Source organism: Toxorhynchites rutilus, chromosome 3, assembly GCF_029784135.1.
Source record: "Toxorhynchites rutilus septentrionalis strain SRP chromosome 3, ASM2978413v1, whole genome shotgun sequence".
Taxonomy (NCBI): Eukaryota; Metazoa; Arthropoda; class Insecta; order Diptera; family Culicidae; genus Toxorhynchites; species Toxorhynchites rutilus.
In genome coordinates this window covers 52,816,890-52,835,061 of record NC_073746.1, presented here as the reverse complement: position 1 = coordinate 52,835,061, position 18,172 = coordinate 52,816,890, and the positions used below count along the sequence as shown (strand labels likewise).

Here is an 18,172-nt window from a genome sequence, read left to right as displayed (position 1 = left end):
GTTTGTTTTTAAAGCTCATAATCAAGATCGTCACAGAATATGCACTGGTAATAACTCTGGTAAGTTGAAAACTCTGCGGACTCATTGATTGAATTGAATTCCTTCATGCCTGCGGGAAACATAGAAAATAATAACAAACAACAAACTAGTGTGAGCAATGGTGCGGTGGTTTGGGTCTCACATATGAGATCAAAATATCGATCCAAAATCACCCAAACACAATGACTCTATAATGGAGACGCACTACTATTTATAACAAATTGTTCATATCGTGGGGGCGTACTATGTTTCACAACACAAAAAAAAAATGATGTCCGAAACGGTACGATTTTCCGGAATAGAAACTTTAACTACATAAATCATTCAATCAGTCATTCCATGCAAAACCGATATAGCGGTTCTCAAATTTTCATCAAAAGTGGTAGTTTTGTTCCTTACTGCAAGATATTAGACCCGCATTTTTATTATTTTTTTTTATTAGCGTGTCGATTGTCATTTTAGAGTGGTCCGAAACATCAAAAACCTCAAAGCTTCGAAAAAGAGAACAAATTTATCTGTGTTGTTAAATGACAGAATGCGCTAAGTTCGCTTCATCGAACTTCCATCCACACATGCGCCAATAACTTCAGTTCGACTAAATCCATGGGTATTGCCGGTTAGCTTTTTGAAAAAACATAATGAATTATTAAAATTCTTCATATCATACATGTTCGGATTGCAATTTGACACATTTTTGTCATCAATCCTAATCAAACACCGACTGTATACATTCAATGCGTATGTTGTTGAAAACATTTCTGGAGTAATGGCAGGAGACTGCACAGCGACGCGAGAAATTGTGATTCGAAGAAGAAACAATAATCTGGAGTTCATCGTTGACACACACCTTATTTTTTTTAACTACATTTAACATTCAAGAGAACAAACATGTCAAATTCGTTAATGAAATACATCGAATTAACAAAAGGAGTGCTTTTGTGTTTTTTTTTAATTTTTGTCATTGGTCATCGATTTGGCGCTATTCCTCAGTATGTCAAACACAAGTATAAACACAAGAGTCACGAACGTTTCACGTATGTGTAGATTGTTTTTATTTTAACATTTAAACACACTTACAATATATTAGTTATTTTATATTTAACAATCAACATTTTCACTAGAAATATTTTTCATGGCAGAACAACGTGTGTCGGGCAGTGAAAAAATAAAAAAAATACGGGTCAAATATTTTGCGATAAGGAACATAACTACCAATTTTACCGAAAATCTGAGAACCACTATTTGTTTGACATGGAATTGCTGCAATGTCACAAATAAATCGTCATTGATGGGTTTGATATAAACCGTCAATCGTCATGAATAATATAAACCAGGGGTTCTCAAAGTGGTCGATATTGGTTTCCCAGGGGTCAACACAAACGAAAACTGATTTTGGTGGTCGACCAGGTTTAAAAATCGACCCCTATTAATTAACACTTGAAACTCTCAATATACTGTATAAGTTGTGCTACCTGAACCAACTTGTTATAAGAATGACTTATATTTTAGTAGAAAGTATCATTGTTGTAATTTATATTGACAATTATCAATTACACTTGAAAGTTACTGAAATTTATGCCCGTTTATGAGAAAATGATGTCAATCTTACTCACTTAACCAATCGCAATGTTTTTGAATTTGTAAGTATTTTTTATGATGAATTTTTAAAGAACTTTGGCTAAAGGATTTCGATGGTATCACTTAATTCTAGAAAAGGGGTCTTTTGCCCAAAATAGCATCCCTGATATAAACCATCCGTTCTGTGCTGTGGTCGAATGTTTGATTCCGCAGTGCCTATTACGAGTGTCAATCTATTTTTTCTACCCAACCTAACTCTTACTAAGTACATGTTAATTCTCGTTTGCTCTCACCGATCATCTCTCCAAATCGATTTGTGTGCAAGCGATGAATGAAAATAATTATATTCGCTTCTGTAATCACTACAAGCGATGCAAAGGAAGAAATCATTAACGCTTGTAAATTCGTAGCGCAGCTGCAGAATTTCAATTAAGAGAATGGGACTCGTTATTTGTAATTTGAATAAACTAAATAGGGCTTTTCAACCAAATACGGATGAAAGTTATTCCAACCTGAAAACTTCGTCATAATTAATAATAGGCCGATTTTACACCCTGAAGAAGATGAAATAAAATAAACGAAGAGAATCTATGTATTCATCTTTTTACACTTCAATCCATTCGCTTTTATCTAACATATGGGAAATTATGAAATACTATCTTTTGTTTTCTATTTCTAAAAGTACCTGGAATCATTTCAGAGAAATACGATGATTTTGAAAAACTTTCAAATCAAAATCATTTTCCTCATCTATGCCGAGGTGAGCTATTTACTTGTGGGTTTGGGAAGCTTTATCCGAAAGTAGTGTGAGCACACCCTAAGTTTTTTTTTCTAGTATCTATAGCTTTTAACTTCTGAATTTCACTTCTTTGTAAAAGGACTACAATCCTATTTTTGAGAAAGCCGGAGCAATTAAAAAGCATTTGTACTGTTCTACTATCTACATTTCATTTTTTACGACTTGACGATCCGCTGGAATACACCATGCAATAGCTTCCAATCTGATCCTGCATCCGACCTATTTTTTGCGAACTAGCAGCGAAAAAAAAACAAACGAAAATAACTGCGTTTTTTTCTTATCTCACCACAACCGCATCGTTAATTGGAATCGCACTATCAGCAGAAGCGGTATTCATGCACTGAGCCACATTATAACCCAAAAAAAGCGAAGGCGAGCGTGGGAAATAAAAAGTATGTTTGAATTTTTAATCTCTTAACCGGAATGCGAGCGTCAAGCTCTTGTCGAAAATTAATATCAAGAATAACAAAATAGAATAAAAATTGAACTCATGCAAAAGTGACAAAATTTCGAAAACTATCTTTCACGAGAGAAATGATTTTGTTTATTTTTATTGTTGAAATAATTTTAATGTATACAATGTTTTCCCTTCAACCCTTGCGATCTCAATTATAATTATTCACTGATACAATTATCACTGATATCGTAAAAACATTCTCAAGTAAATTGCATCATATTGTTTGCCGTGAATGAGAAAATATACCGCTCCGAATTCTCATAATAATGTGTTATGTGAAGTTATATTTCCATTATGAATTATTCAATTTGCTTCATTTACTTTTACATTATCTTCTACGTATTCGAATCTGGCAGTACAGTTTTATTCACGTTGGAACTGAATGTCTGAATCAAACTTATAAGATGTGCGGATTTATTATTGAGTGAACACGTGGAATGGAATGATTAAATCCGTGCGATCAAATAAAATCTGGTTGTTAAGGTAAATTGGATTTTCCTGATTAGTTGAAAAAAAAACTTTCAACAAAATCTTCGAAAAGCAAAAATATTTTTTTCCACTACATCAACAAACTCCAAGATAGAATGTGTTCGTAGAGTACTCCAATAAATTTAAGCTATAAAATGATGTACATACCATATTCATGCGCTGATTTTTCACTAAGTTGCATCATTATGAAATCTACCTAAAAGTTTTGTATTCGCGCTCTGTTCCTCTATTTTTTGTCGAGTGTACCGTTCTGAATCATATTTCGGACACTTTGTTCTTATATCTTAAAATGCTTAATGCTCTGATGTTATAACTATAAAATTAAGATCACAATTGCTTCTTTAGAGTAATCCCTTTGTTTCACTATCATTTCATATGAGAACTACATTTGAATTATAACATAATCGGAAAAATTTATCAACACTACTCACTATCGTTTGTGTTTGACGTTTGCTTAGCGTGAGCACGTAGAATTTACCCGTTCATTAATATTGTAAAATCTGAATTCAATCTGTCCGAAATTTGAAAAGCATTTTATTCGATGATTTTTTAATGTTTTTAATCAAATAAGTACCAAAGTAGAAAGCTTAAAAGCATATTGAACTAATTTATTAAAAATATCAACCAAATAATACCTGTCCGTAAAGTTTAGACCTGTTTTCTGCATCATATGCATCATATGTCCGAAATATGATCCAGAACGGTATGTAAAAACACACAAAAAATATGTTTTTTTATTTTTATTGTTGCTAGGAAACCGAACATGTACTAATGGGACCACGAAACTTGATGAGAGTGAAGGGGAATATCGAACTACACGACTGCAGTGTTACCACATTTCTTTGCATCAAATTTCTCTGCTGAGAGCAGTCACGATTTCACTGACAGAATTATGGCTAAACTTGATAATGTGAATACCGTATCATAATTAAATTGGACGTTCTTTCAATAGTCAAATAGTTTCTTTTTCATTATAGAAAATCCTTAAATACAAAGATACTCCAACAAGTTTCGATTTCACTCGTTCTACTTTTGTTGAGCCATTTTATCCTAATCAGCTTGAATGTGAGAGATAGCGATGCGAAGCGTGTTTTCCAAGTGACTGCCAGTGATTTTGTTCCTTGACTTTGATTTCACTTCTTTCATAACTGAAACAATTGCTAACAAATATTTGTGGATTTAAACAAAGAAGTAATAAAATGAGCATGTTTTATTAGTTCTGGAAATCGCGCTCCTGGAACGAATCTGGAGTAGAAATCCAAGCTATCATGGTTTTCGAATTTGTCACGCAGCTCTAAATCACACTGTGTTTCAATGAGTTCTATCCGCATGTTTTCAGCGGCATTTACAGCATCGAAACTGAATGCGGTATTTTCTTTACCGCATTCAGTTTCGATGTATATTCTTTGGAGTATTCTTTCATGTGGTTCGAAGTACCAAAATATGCGAGAAAAATCAGCATGAATCGACGAGAATGCATCAATATTTTTCCTAGTTGTCGACACTTGAGAAATTCTCAATGTCAGAAAATGGGTAAAATAGAAATTTTATTGTTTGAACTTGAGTTTGTTTTCGAGTGAAAAAAAAGAATGAGGAAAAAAAAGAAAAGAAGCTTGAAACTCATAATGATCCAATGCGTGCAAGTTGATTGATGATTGATGACATCCATAGGAAAAACGGCAAGCCAATTCCTCGGTAACTTCGAAATCCTTCTCTCATCTATCATCACTGAATGAAGTACATAGTCGGCAGCTTTCAAACTTTCAAACCAACCATTTCCACTCCTAACTCAGCCAAATTTCCAGCACAGGATGTGGCAACAAATTTGTCCTTTTTTGACGCATATTTCGACTCATATTTTCGTTTCAGATTGAACCCACAAAACAGCAGCAGCTTCATAACAAATCCATCAAACCATGATTTATGCAGGTAAAAAAGTATAGTTCGTAATTCTTCGGATTGTTTGACGTTCACTCGCAATCAAGTAACTAACAACATATAAACCAGATTTTACTGCCGTTACTTGCACGAATTTATGCGAGTGTGTGAGCAGAACAGAACCAAAAACGTGAAAAAGTCGTTTGAATACTAACGAAAATTTGTCCTAGGGTTAAATTAGCACGGCGAGAAAACGGAAAAGAAAATAGAAAATGATCAGCTCGGGTACACACGATTAACAAGAATTATTCACAAAGTTAATTGTATGGAAGAATTCTTGATTTCGCTCATATGATTTACTTTTCAAATCAGGCTGCGGGCCGATTAACAACGCTGGAGGGCCGCAGGTTGGCCACTGCACAATGGTCCAGGAGATGCATTTAAGTGGAAATTAGCATTTAGAGCTTGACAGTTAAGCAAATACAAAAACTGTCTAAATGATGCTAAAAATACGGTGACCAACATTTTCGATGAAATAAAACATCTAACTTTCTTATCTCTATAGATAGAGGTAAGCATAGTTCGACAATGTTGTAGTTCCAGTTATTTAAAACTTCTTTGTAGAAAATTTTTTTCTGTTTCTCTTGAGATAACCGATATAGCGCTTTTTTCCTAATTTGCGTTGGGGTCACCACTAAAAAAACTGTTTTTTGCTCTAACTTTTTATATTTTAAACTCTACATACAAACTGTCCTCGAAAGACTTTTAGAACATACTGATACGAATATTTTCCGATGCAGAACTTGTCAATATCTTCACTCAAAGTTATTGATATTTCTTTCGAATATTTGTGGCGGCATTTGCAAGAACAAAGTTCACTCTACATAATGTGTGATCTTCAAAATTATGTTATTTTTCATGTTTGAATAAATCAAAATTGAAATCATGAGCTTTTGGGTTAAAAACAACTTTGAGTAGGATTGAGACAGTGACAAGTTCAGCACCGCAAAATGTTGTGTACGCCAGTATGAAAAAACTTGTTCCGAGAAAAAAGTATTTGAAGTTAATAGTTATGGCCGTACTACATAAGATACTGCATCACTAAAATGGCTGTAACTCGGTAAATAATGGGATTTCGAAAAGTTCATTCCAGGGTATACACTGCGTTTCACAACTATAGAACCTCTCATTTTTTCTGGGTTTCCAGAGATATGTGAAAAGTCGGTTGAATTGAAGTATATAGTGTACGATATAATATCTATCTTCATTTATAAGACTGGCCATTTAAACTTTATTGTTGTGTTCAGGCGTGAAACATAAAAAAAAACTAAAATTCCAGTGTTTCATAAACATAGAACCAGATGGAAAAACTCTCACTTCTTTACAAAATTAACGTCTATTTCACATGAATTAATATAAGTTTCTAATTCGTAGGTCATCTTTGGTTCTCAATCAGTTCGAATAATCCACTCGGGGTGGTTTTGACCAAGCTGCGTCATGTTGTAGTGTGTATCTCGTTCTACGCAGAGAATACTGTTGGATTAGGCTCTTCAAATTACTCATACTGCTTGTAAACTGCATCTACTATTCGTACAATCACTCCTCATAAGTTCTTGATAAGGTTCTGATCTGGTAAACAAGCAGACCAGTTCAGAATCTGAAGTCCCTATTCAATAAACCATGCCTTTCCGGATGTTATAAATTGATGCCAAATTACCCAATTATATCATTGCTTTTTATGCAAAAACAGCAGTAAATGATGCTGAGCTACTTCGCTGCTCCTCTGATCGTACATTGGTACGGTATGAAAAGCTAGATGTAGCTTACAAGTAGTATCAGTGATATGAAGAGCTTGATCGAGCAGTATTCTCTGCGTAGAACGAGATACACACTACAACATGGCATACCTTATTTGTTTTTTGAACTGATTGAGAACTAAAGACGACCTACGAATTAGAAATTCATTGTAATTCATGTGGTATTGACGTTAATTGTGTAAAGGAGGGAGAGTTTTCCCATCTGGTTCTATAGTTATGAAACACTGGAATTTTAGTTTTTTGAATGTTTCGCACCTGAACGCAACAATCAAATTCAAATGGCCAGTCTTTTAAATGAAGAAAGTTGTTATATCCTACACTATATGCTTCAATTCAACCGACTTCTTACATATCTCTGGAAACTCATAAAAAATGAGTGGTTCTATAGTTGTGAAACGCAGTGTACTCTTGAATGTCTAAACTACAGAAATATAAAGAATAATAATTTTGATTTTTCTCAAGTTTATAGACTAGACCCTTAAGATTAAACCTTCTCTAAATGACGGTTCATTTCCGTAGTCATATTCAGTATTTCAAGCTGGCAGAAGAAGTAAAAAAAATAGTATTTACTCAATTGCATTTGTTCAATTTGAAATTATGACTCCAATTTTATCGCCCTTGCTCCGGACCAATCGGGAGTGAAATAAGCCAAGGAATATACTCCCTACACGCAGTGTGTGTCCAGATCTTCATTCATTCATCACGTTTCTCTTTATCAAAAACAAGTCCTATTGGTGATTGCGTTGCGGTGATTGATGATTTAGGTGAATGATTTCAAACTTCCACTCACTGCAATGTAAGCAAGAAAAACAAATCGCAGAAGGATTCGATAGATGAGAACATCCTTCTTCGAAACGATTTTAAGCTATAAAATTTTTATTCCTCAGCAACAGCATTGTGGATTGTGAATCCGAAAAATTACTCTAAATAGCGCTGTGTTCACATAGGGGTATGTAAACAAAGATTAATTTTCTACAGAGATTCATCATTAAAACATCAAAAGTAAGTATCGATCGAGAGTTGTATTGAATACCATTTATTTTGCAGAATAACGGGTGGTGCCACGTGTCTGAACATTAACAATTCATTATCAAGTGTGCGGTCTGATTGAAAATAATGAATTAATTACGGCCGGGGGATTACAGTAATTTGAAAATAAAATATTGCACTCTGTTAAACATGCTATTTCAATCAAAGGTTTACAAATCCTGACAAGCACTACGTATATTATTATACAAACTCGAAAAATATATCCACGCACTATTAATTTTTTGTCTGGCATTTCGATATTTCGTTGACAATGAAATTTCAATGCATTATGTCCTGATCTATATTTGCAGGCCTTTATTTGTATACTTTAATCACACTTCGATAAAATACTGCTCAGTATAAATGTACAGCATTTGAAGAATTCTCTTGATACTATTCGAAATTCGATTTCATTTTTGTCACATATTCTACACTTTCTCTTTTTTGTTCAACTTTCGAAGTTTCAATTTAATAACGCTAAAACATCAGATATGATTTGCAGCAATTCAACTGACTAACCAACTGTTACTTTCAACCTTCGGCGGGTATCGGTGAAGATTTTCCATTTGGAAATTCCATTTGACGCTACCCGGCGGGAATTCTCTAGTGAAATACGACCATTGTTCGACAATTGGTTACAGCAATAATTTGGGCTTTGATTTTGGTGGTTTGCATCAACTTGTGGAGGGACGTCAAACATTTCGTGCACGAGTGACTTGTTTTTTTTATTGGCGCGGTTTCTCCCTGATTTATATGACATTGATGGCGATGATTTGGAGATTAATCCTGTAATCGGCCACAGTGATACATTTATTAATGCAATTGTGGTCTCTGTAACAGTTGCGAATATTATTTATCCATTTCACTTCATCCTATCCATGTTTAATCGGGCGAATGGTTTTTTGCAAGCCAGCGCTTGTATTTTGAAATGTTATGTGTTTTATATTCTCATGCCAAAGCATCGGGTGTTAATCAGGAGCAACAAACAATATCTCTCAGCATTTCTCCATTGTTGGCCCAGTCCAATTTAATTCTAACCGGTCGAAGGGCCTATGAAAAAAAGAATACGTCATACACATCCGCAAAATTAATTATTCAGATAGAAGCGTAGCTGAAAGCATAAATGTCTGATGGTTTCATTGATACGAAATTCCGACGAAACAGCTAAATTTCCTATCACTTCAACGACATATGAAAATAGTCAAAGAGACATGTTGTATAAATACTGAAGCACACAACACATTCAAGCTTGCATCACAGCAGATTGTTGTAGGATGTGCTCCCGATGTTATCATTCATTTATGAAGCGGAATATCTGTTCAGTCCTTCACATATTACGATTCGAACATGACACTGGATACGAAATTATATGTTGTTCTGTATACTACATGCTACCGTGTCCATCATAATTGGAAACGCTCTACTCCAATGAGATGTTCTAGTTCTAGTTATTTGGGGTTATTTGTGGTGGCGGCGATTTGGATTTGCATTTTTCATAAATAACTGTGTTCTACTAGTCACTCTATTTCATTTGATATCCATATTGATGGGGTTCTGAGAAAACATGTAATCCGCCATTTTGTAGCGCTCGCCATCTTGGATTTTCAAGATCATGGAAGTTTTATAATGACACCAGAGATAAAGAAGTGTTCCAAATTTCAGATCAATCGGTCAACAGGAAGGGGGTTAAATTCCTATTAATATGGTACAGCGCTACGGACAAAGTTACAAAGTTACAAGGTCACAAACATACAAACGGGTCATGCTAGATAAAACTGTTTAATAAATAAGTGCAAATCATAATTATTTTACGTTTACCGAGAGGAAATTCGTTTTTGTTTATGATTTGATTATCCGGAGGATTCGATTATCCGGAGTGAAAAAAAATCAATACTCCGGATAATCGAGTCCGACCTGTAGTCAATAGTTTTTTTTAACGAAGTCTAATGTTGTTCTTTTGAATTGTGCGATATTTGTCATTTCTTTAGCGTCCTGAGGTAATGTGTTGTAAATTTGTAGTCCACGATAGAAAAGTGATCGTTGTTTTTGTAAGATATGGTAGTCTAAAGTCAGCTGCTCTCCTGGTGTTATGAGAGTGCACGTCTCTTCCATATTCGACATCTTCCATCAAATAATCAGGTAGTGATCCGAATTTCATTTTATGAATAAAAATCCGGCAATTTCGGACTCTTCACTTTCAAGAACTCCGTAATTATTTTCAAGTCTTCGTTTACATTAGATATTGCTGTAGACAAGTCATCATTCACCCAATAAATTGTAGAGTTATCGGCAAAACACCTCTTCCTGTATGACATTTCGTGTCATTAATATAGAGAATAAACAACAAAGGACCTAACACACTACCCTGAGGAACACCAAAATCATTTAGTCTACGATCCGATGTAGTATTTCCAAAACTAATTCTTTGACTTCTATTATTCAAATAGCTTTTAAACCAATGCAAAATCACAACAACAATTCCTAAGTTCCTATGCTGAAGAAGCTTCTGTCTATAAACAGTTTCAAAAGTTCTTTTGAGATCCAAGAACACTACTACCGTGTATTTTCCATTCTCTATATTAGACTTCCATTTGCGTAATATTAAGTTTATCGCAGTCTCAGTAGAATGATTCTTTCGGAAGCTTGATTGTTCTGGAATCAAAATGTCTTTTCTGTTGATGAACTCAGCAACTACTTCTTCACACACAGTTCTAAATTTTTTTCTTGCAGTCTTATGGGTCTGTGTAGCTTTGCATCAGTAGTGTTTGTCACTTTCGGGATAGGTATTACTATCGATTCTTTCCACGGTTCTGGGACCACACCGCATCGAAGACTTTCATTGATAGTTTTCAACAACATACCATTCATAACTAACGACGCGTCTCTAAACACTTGGGTTGACACATTTCGAATTTCTGATGTACGTTTCAAATTCTTTATTAATACGTTAAGTTCATTATTGTAGCCAATGAGAAATTCCTCAAATGTGGATCGTCTTCAATTGACACTGACACGGACACTAACGCTGACAACTGACACACATTGGACACCAACACAATGCTTTCATGTATTTCAATCACTCTATCAGAAAAATATTCATCAATCGATTCGCAATTTCTTGTTCGTCTGTTATTCCTATGTCATCAAAGTTCATTATATTTGGTTTCGTGTTTTGGAATTCAGTACTTTTTGTTTTCCACAATTTTTTTCCGTCATATTCATTTATTTCCAATTCTTCTTGAAACATTGCATTTTTTGCTCTCGCCCTCGTATAAATTCCTAGCAGCAACATAATCAATCCAGTTCGCGTTGTTCTATCTTGCCTATGCTTACCACACAATTTATCACGACGACACATTAGGCTAGCCAGATGATTGGAACACCAGCTGTTTACTGGATGTGTTTTAACGATTTTGATATCTATTAGTTGCGATACACTTTTTTCTAAGATTTCATCAAATGTTCTCGCTTCGCCATGAATATCGATTCCGACGGTAAAGGAAATAGACAAACTTTGTCTTAATAAATTGTAAACACTCGTCTGATTATAACTGGACAAGTGTCTGGGACAAAATTGCTATCTGGTATATCACAAATAGTCTCATGATCTAAAATTCTATAATGATGTAAAACATTTGCCTCGTAGTTTTCATGATTAGAAAAAACTAAATCAATCTTTGTGCTACTAAATTGGGTTACCCAGGTGTCTTGTACAGCATACTGCTTCAAACCGCACACATCTACCACTCGTCTCAACTCACGACTCTCGTACATACTGTATATACATATAATTTGTATAGAAATCATCACAAATTATTTTTTCGATACCATCATTCATCGCATCTGAAAGCTATTCATGCTGAAGTATTCTCAAGAATTAGTTATCACTGTAACTAGGAGAATGATACACACCGCCAACAATAATTTTTATTGCAAGGAACCAGTTTCCATTTTTCTTATCATTTTTAACAAACTCTACCAAATGTCCATTTTTCACATGTATGGTAACGCCACCAGTATGTTTCGAATGTGATATGCAATTAATCATCTGGTATTCAAGAAGAGAGTATAAACATAGATTAACATAGTCAGTCAAACGTGTTTCAACAACTACCACCGCTAAACGTTTTATGTCATATATGTTGAGAGAAATGTCATCGAAATGAGTGAATAAACCTGCCGCATTCAAATATACAATCTTCAAATTGAGAAGCTTCTTGAGCTTATCTAATACGTAGAGAATGTCTGCTTTCCCAACTATACCGAGTAGCAGCTCTGATTTACCCAAATCAACAACATCGTTACTTTAAGTTATATTACACGGAATAAGCAATAAAATTGATAGTGAAATAAAATTGATTACACTACAAACTACTTACATACAAATGGTTTTCAATTAATGTTAATGTAATTGATTCACACCAACGTTATTAGTTTGATGCTTACAGTAAGCTTCTAAAATACATACAACGTTGATTGTTTTAATTATAAATATCGTTCCAACGGATTAACACTCAATCAATGTGTACACAATAAACGTAGGCTTTATTATGTTTCAGATGTTGACAACGCTTCAAACTGAACTCTACGCCGCTCGCATACTTGTCAAAATTTTGATTTCATACACACCATTAATCCCGCATCGGTGAAAATTTGTGCCGGATCATAAATCATAAAGCTCAAAACTGTTGGCACTAACACTGATTGCACTCAATTGCACAATCTTCTGGCCTCATTAGATATGATCGGCATCTCCTAGCTATTTGGCCACTAGTAATGTTTCCTGCATCGGCATATTTGGATAAATGCAGCAAGTGAACAAGGTATAGGTGTGCTATGAATGTGCTCATATGTGTCGTTTTTTTACCTTTTAGTTTTTACAATGCATCACTTATTGGCAGTGAGAAACAGCGCAAAAATCGATCGATGTCCTTTAAAACACGTGTTTGAAAATCAGGATGCGCTGCATAACCGGTGAAATTTTATTTATTTTCTAGCTCATTCTGACGACACATATGTGGATTTTTTTCCGTGCGTATAATTTTGAGGAATTTGGCCAATTTAGAAGCGGGTGTATTGAAAATTATATTCCAGTAATTCATGATTTGCGTAGTGATGCGACTTATTATGATGGATCTTATAGAAGACAAACATCTATTTTTATTTTCAAACGGTTTTATTATTATTAAACGGTTTTATTTAGCTTGACCCGTTTGAATGTAGTTGTAGCTTTGTAACTTTGTCTGTAGCGTTGTCCGACATTAATAGAAATTTAATCCCCTTTCTGTTCACCGATTAATATGAAATTTGGAACACATCTTTATCTCTACTGTCATTATAAAACTGCGTATTTTATGACCTTGAAAATCCAAAATGGTTACCGCTACAAAATGGCGGACTACATATTTTCTCCAAACGCCATTAAAATGGGTATCAAATGGAGGTGCTCGACTAGTAAAAGCACAATAGCTCATAAAAAATACAAATCCGAGATAACCACAGGCCCCAAATAACTAATAACGTTTTTAAATGGTTTCATTCTGCTTGACCTGTTTGTATGCATGCTTGAATGTATGTAGGGTTCTCCCACATAAATAGAAATCGTTCCTGTTGACTGATTGATCTGAAATTTGGAACACACCTTTAACTCTACTGTCATTATAAAACTACATATGCCAAGATAATGAAAAATCCAATTTGACCTCCGCTAAAAATGGTTGAAAGGCTTGACTTGGAGAACACACTACCTCATGCACAATATAAGTTCAAAAAGGTCGCCACTACAAAATGGTCGACTATGTATGTTTTGCAAATTTCCTCAATATCGATATCAAATGAAATGATTTGACTAATAGATTACAGTGCATCATGGAAATACTCCGAAGAAAATTAGGTAAAACATATATATTTTTTTAAATTGTTGAATGGTTTTATTGTAGAAAAATATACTAATGATACAGATAAATTACTAAAAAACAGACAATAAAATAAGTAAAAACAATTTTTTTAAGTTGAACGGTTTCATTGTATCATCAATAATACTGATAATATACTAAAAGCTAAAAAATAAATAGGCAAGAAGGAGTTAACAGTTATCACACTCCTTCCTTCATTTCTCTAGAGCATGTCAGATTTCCACTATTCACAGTTTTAATGCATCCACCATATAGTCCGGATCCGGCACCAAGCAAATACCACCTTTTCCTCGCATTGCAAAATTTCCAGAGTGATAATAAGTTGGGATGAAGAGAAGATTGTAAAAATCTATTGCTAGAGTTTATCGCCTATAAGGACCTCTATGATAGAGATATTATGAAGCTACCTTTAGAATGACAATAAATTTTACAACAAAACGGTGCATAGTTGATCCAAATCGGACAATCCGAAGCATACTAAAAATAGTTTTGAATTTCACCCAAAAATAATGGATTACTTTATGCCCAACCTTATATTTTCATCTCGTAAAACTATTACTATTATTCAGATTATTACAATGAAAAATGAAGATGAAATTTTGTATTTGAGATAATTTTATCTTTTTTTTGGCAACGCGGTACACAATGCCCCAATAGCGGAGGGATGAATCAGGAAGACTAGCGATAGAAAGTACGCAAAGTTTAGATAGAGAAACCGCGGAACTCATACGAACTGCGAACTGTTGTGTTTCCGGTATGTGTTCTCAAACGTTGTAATGAAATTTTCACCAACTATTTTCGGAGCCAGCGAATTATGTGTTGTGGTTTATTCGTGGCAGTTACTCAGCGCATACAGTTTGAGAAGCTTCTCATGTCGCTTCATGCTCTATGGCATAGTTAGGATCTGAATGCAAAAGTAGCGCACGAAAATGCTTGTAATTGGATAATAAATCTCCGACATAAACTTCTACCATCTAGCAGGAGCAGCCGAAAAGGGGGAACCGACAACATTTGCACGGAAATGTTTAGCTGGAATATAGTCTTCTTGGCGCTACTCAACATGGGTTTAGTTTTGTTATGAATTTGTAAGCTCCGCTTCAGCGACATGAGGCTGTGAGTGGCAATTGTTTGGATTCACGTGCGCACTGGTATTCCAAATTCAACGCTGAATTAGAGGCGAATGAACTGAAAAGTTTAAAGCCTCTTTAAAACAAAGAACTGAACAGAACGCTGAATGTTTCAGGGATAGGTTTTAATGATTTCATGAACCAAACAATTCTTATATCGGTCAACAAATGTTCTCCATCCCGCGACTAGATACATCCCGAAAGATACTTTTCATAGAGCGTTCAAAATAGCGAATCGTATTCATATAAGGTAAACACTACGATTCGATGGCAATTTTCGGAAACAATTAAATGCACATAAATCGCAACCAGGTCTATTTATTAATTCTACCAACAATGAACCCCCTGCTTCTAGTCAACATAACCTGTATTTCGTTCAGTGACATACCTTTCGTTTCCGGCACGAATATGAACACAAAAACCACCGCCAGGAAGCAGAAAACAGCAAAAATGACAAACGTCAGCCCACTACCGATGGCCTCCCTCGCCAGTGGAAACAGTTGGGATACAGTGAACGAAAATATGTTGCTGTTGATGTTCGCCAGTGCACTGGCTGGCCCTTTCACGTTGGTGGCGAATATTTCTCCAAGCATCATGAAGGGTATCGGTCCGAAGCCAACGGAAAACAGTGTTACGTACAAGCTGAGGGCCAAAATGGGAAGCCACCCGAGCGCTGCCACTTGGTCGGGATCCCTGGCGAGCAGCATCAGATAGATACCAAGTGTGAGAACACTGGCGAACATGACAACGCCCGATGCCAGCAGTAATACCCGTCGACCGACACGGTCCAACACTAGGGAAGCGAACAGTGTCCCCAAAATTTGCATTCCACCGAGAATGATGGTGGCCACCTCCGGCTCAATAGCGACATTCGCTGCCTGGTGTTTCAGTTGAACATAGGAGAGAACGAAATAAAAACATAATTCAACACCACCGCTCATTGGTAAAGGTTTACGTTTATAACAAGTGTGGATATTTCGCTGTCGTATTTACGGAATTTGCACGATTGAAGTGGTCGAACAAATAGTCCATGCTTAAGACTAAAATACAATAATCTTCAAATACCTGAAATATGGATGTGGCGTAGAACAGGATTGGATTAATACCGCATGACATCATGAAAAACATTAGGCCCTGCGTGATGATTAGCGCTCGAATACTCGCTGGTTTACGCAGTGAATTCCACACGGAGCCTCTACACTCCGAATCGGCGTCCACAGAGTGCATCAACAATTGCTCACTGTATATATCTCCGATTTCACCCATCGCATCGACGTGGGATCCGCGAAGCCACTTGATTGTAGCCATAGCTTCTGGTTCATTATTTTGTAAAACCTACCGAAATGTATAGAATTTAGGTATCGTTGGGTATGTAGGATACCGCATCCTGGTAATTATCTGAACTCACCAAATGTGTTGGCGTGTTTGGCATGAAGAAAAATAATACCCCGTATACTATAAGTACCATTCCGCAAAGCATGCTAAGCTGGAACACGCTGAGGGCCATTCCGAGACTAAATGCGTAAAGTATGCCCAGATTAACCATCTGCTGGAAAAATGATCCAACCGTGCCTCGGATCTCTTTCGATGCAATTTCACCGATGTATATTGGTACGGTCATGCTGAAACTTGCCGCGCCGAATCCAATGAACAATCGACCAGTGAGCAGCATTCCGACATTCTGGAACCAGATGATTAAAATCCAACCTGAAAAGAATGTCCAACTTGGTTTTTGTTAATATTTGGAGTACGTTGATAATATTCTCACCGATGAGTGCGGGAATGGTAAACAGTAGTAGCGTGTTTCGGGCACCGAAAGGTTTCACAGCCAATCCAACCGGAATGCTCATTAATGCTCCACCTAAATTCAGAAACGAGACAGCCCAGGCAAACTGACTGCTGGTGAGCGCGACTTCCTCTTGCGCCAGCAATCTTGATTCGACCGGCGCACTCCAACCTAGCATTGTTCCGGTCGCAAACCCTCCAAGGCTCGCTGAAACAATAATGATAATTAATGCTCAGTTTTTAAATCTTCTTCAACCATCATGCTCGATACAACCGATGAATGCGGCAACATATTGCTTCAGATGGTTTGGTTTCTTCGATTCATTGTCCATTTAAATTCTCGGAAACGCCCTTATTGCGTCGAACGCAGCCACACTAGCAATTCATACTGCGGTCTGGAATGCAAACCGCGATAACAACCGTTGGGAACGACCACCAAGCGGTCAATCGTTATCAAGTCGATTGCCATCTTTTACTCATTTTTGATTCACTACTAGCAATTGCAATAGCAATTCGTCATTCATTGAACACGAAGGGTCTAATCAACACGCTTGTTCAAAATCATGATAAACGTCGACAATCGAAAGATGTTGAGTCAAAAGAAAAAAATTCTCAGACAATTCGTAAATTGTACGTTGTGTCTACGTTCGAATCGAAGATAACACATGCGGTGGGTGTCGTCAGCAAATTCATCAATTGCATCATTTGCAGTTATTTTGATTGATGAATATCATAGACAAAATTCGATAATCCCTTAAAAAACACCGATTTGAAGAAGAAATTATTTAATAAAATAAAATAAAATATCATACCATGTATAAACTGAACTTCAACCCATTAATCATTATGAATTCAGTGCAATGATATTTTACTTTTTTCAGGTGACATAATAATTGCGTGCACATTACGCATTTTCTTCTTATCAGTAATAACAAACGCATTCATTCAAATGCAATTTGAAGCGACCGTTATCATTGTATTATTTTATTATTCCAATGACAGTGTAATCTTCGAAATGAATGGTGATCTGAAATCATTTTATAGCTAAGCTCTACCCACTTAACGTATTTATTGATAAAGATGTTCGAGGTTATTGTGATGGAATACGATTGCTAATCGTATTCACAGTTGAATTGCTGCCCCCAATTTCATGAGTTACTAATTGATATAAAAAATACAACACCTTTGCAACCCCAGCATGACTTCATTCCGATGCAACTCAGTTCTTGACATGATTGGGGCAGATTTTTTGCTCGCTT

The 18,172-nt window shown here is 35.7% G+C and overlaps 1 protein-coding gene across 1 annotated transcript; it reads right to left on the bottom strand.

Annotated features, from left to right (window-relative positions):
* Positions 1-15,442: 15,442 nt before the first annotated feature.
* LOC129773118 (facilitated trehalose transporter Tret1-like) lies at positions 15,443-17,349 on the bottom strand. The gene is made up of 5 exons (XM_055776678.1): positions 17,188-17,349; positions 16,897-17,121; positions 16,537-16,835; positions 16,194-16,463; positions 15,443-16,006 (listed from the first exon to the last, which is right to left on the bottom strand). Exons 1-5 carry the CDS (start codon positions 17,243-17,245, stop codon positions 15,443-15,445), a joined length of 1,416 nt encoding a protein of 471 aa, XP_055632653.1. The 5' UTR covers positions 17,246-17,349.
* Between the last annotated feature and the right edge of the window lie 823 nt (positions 17,350-18,172).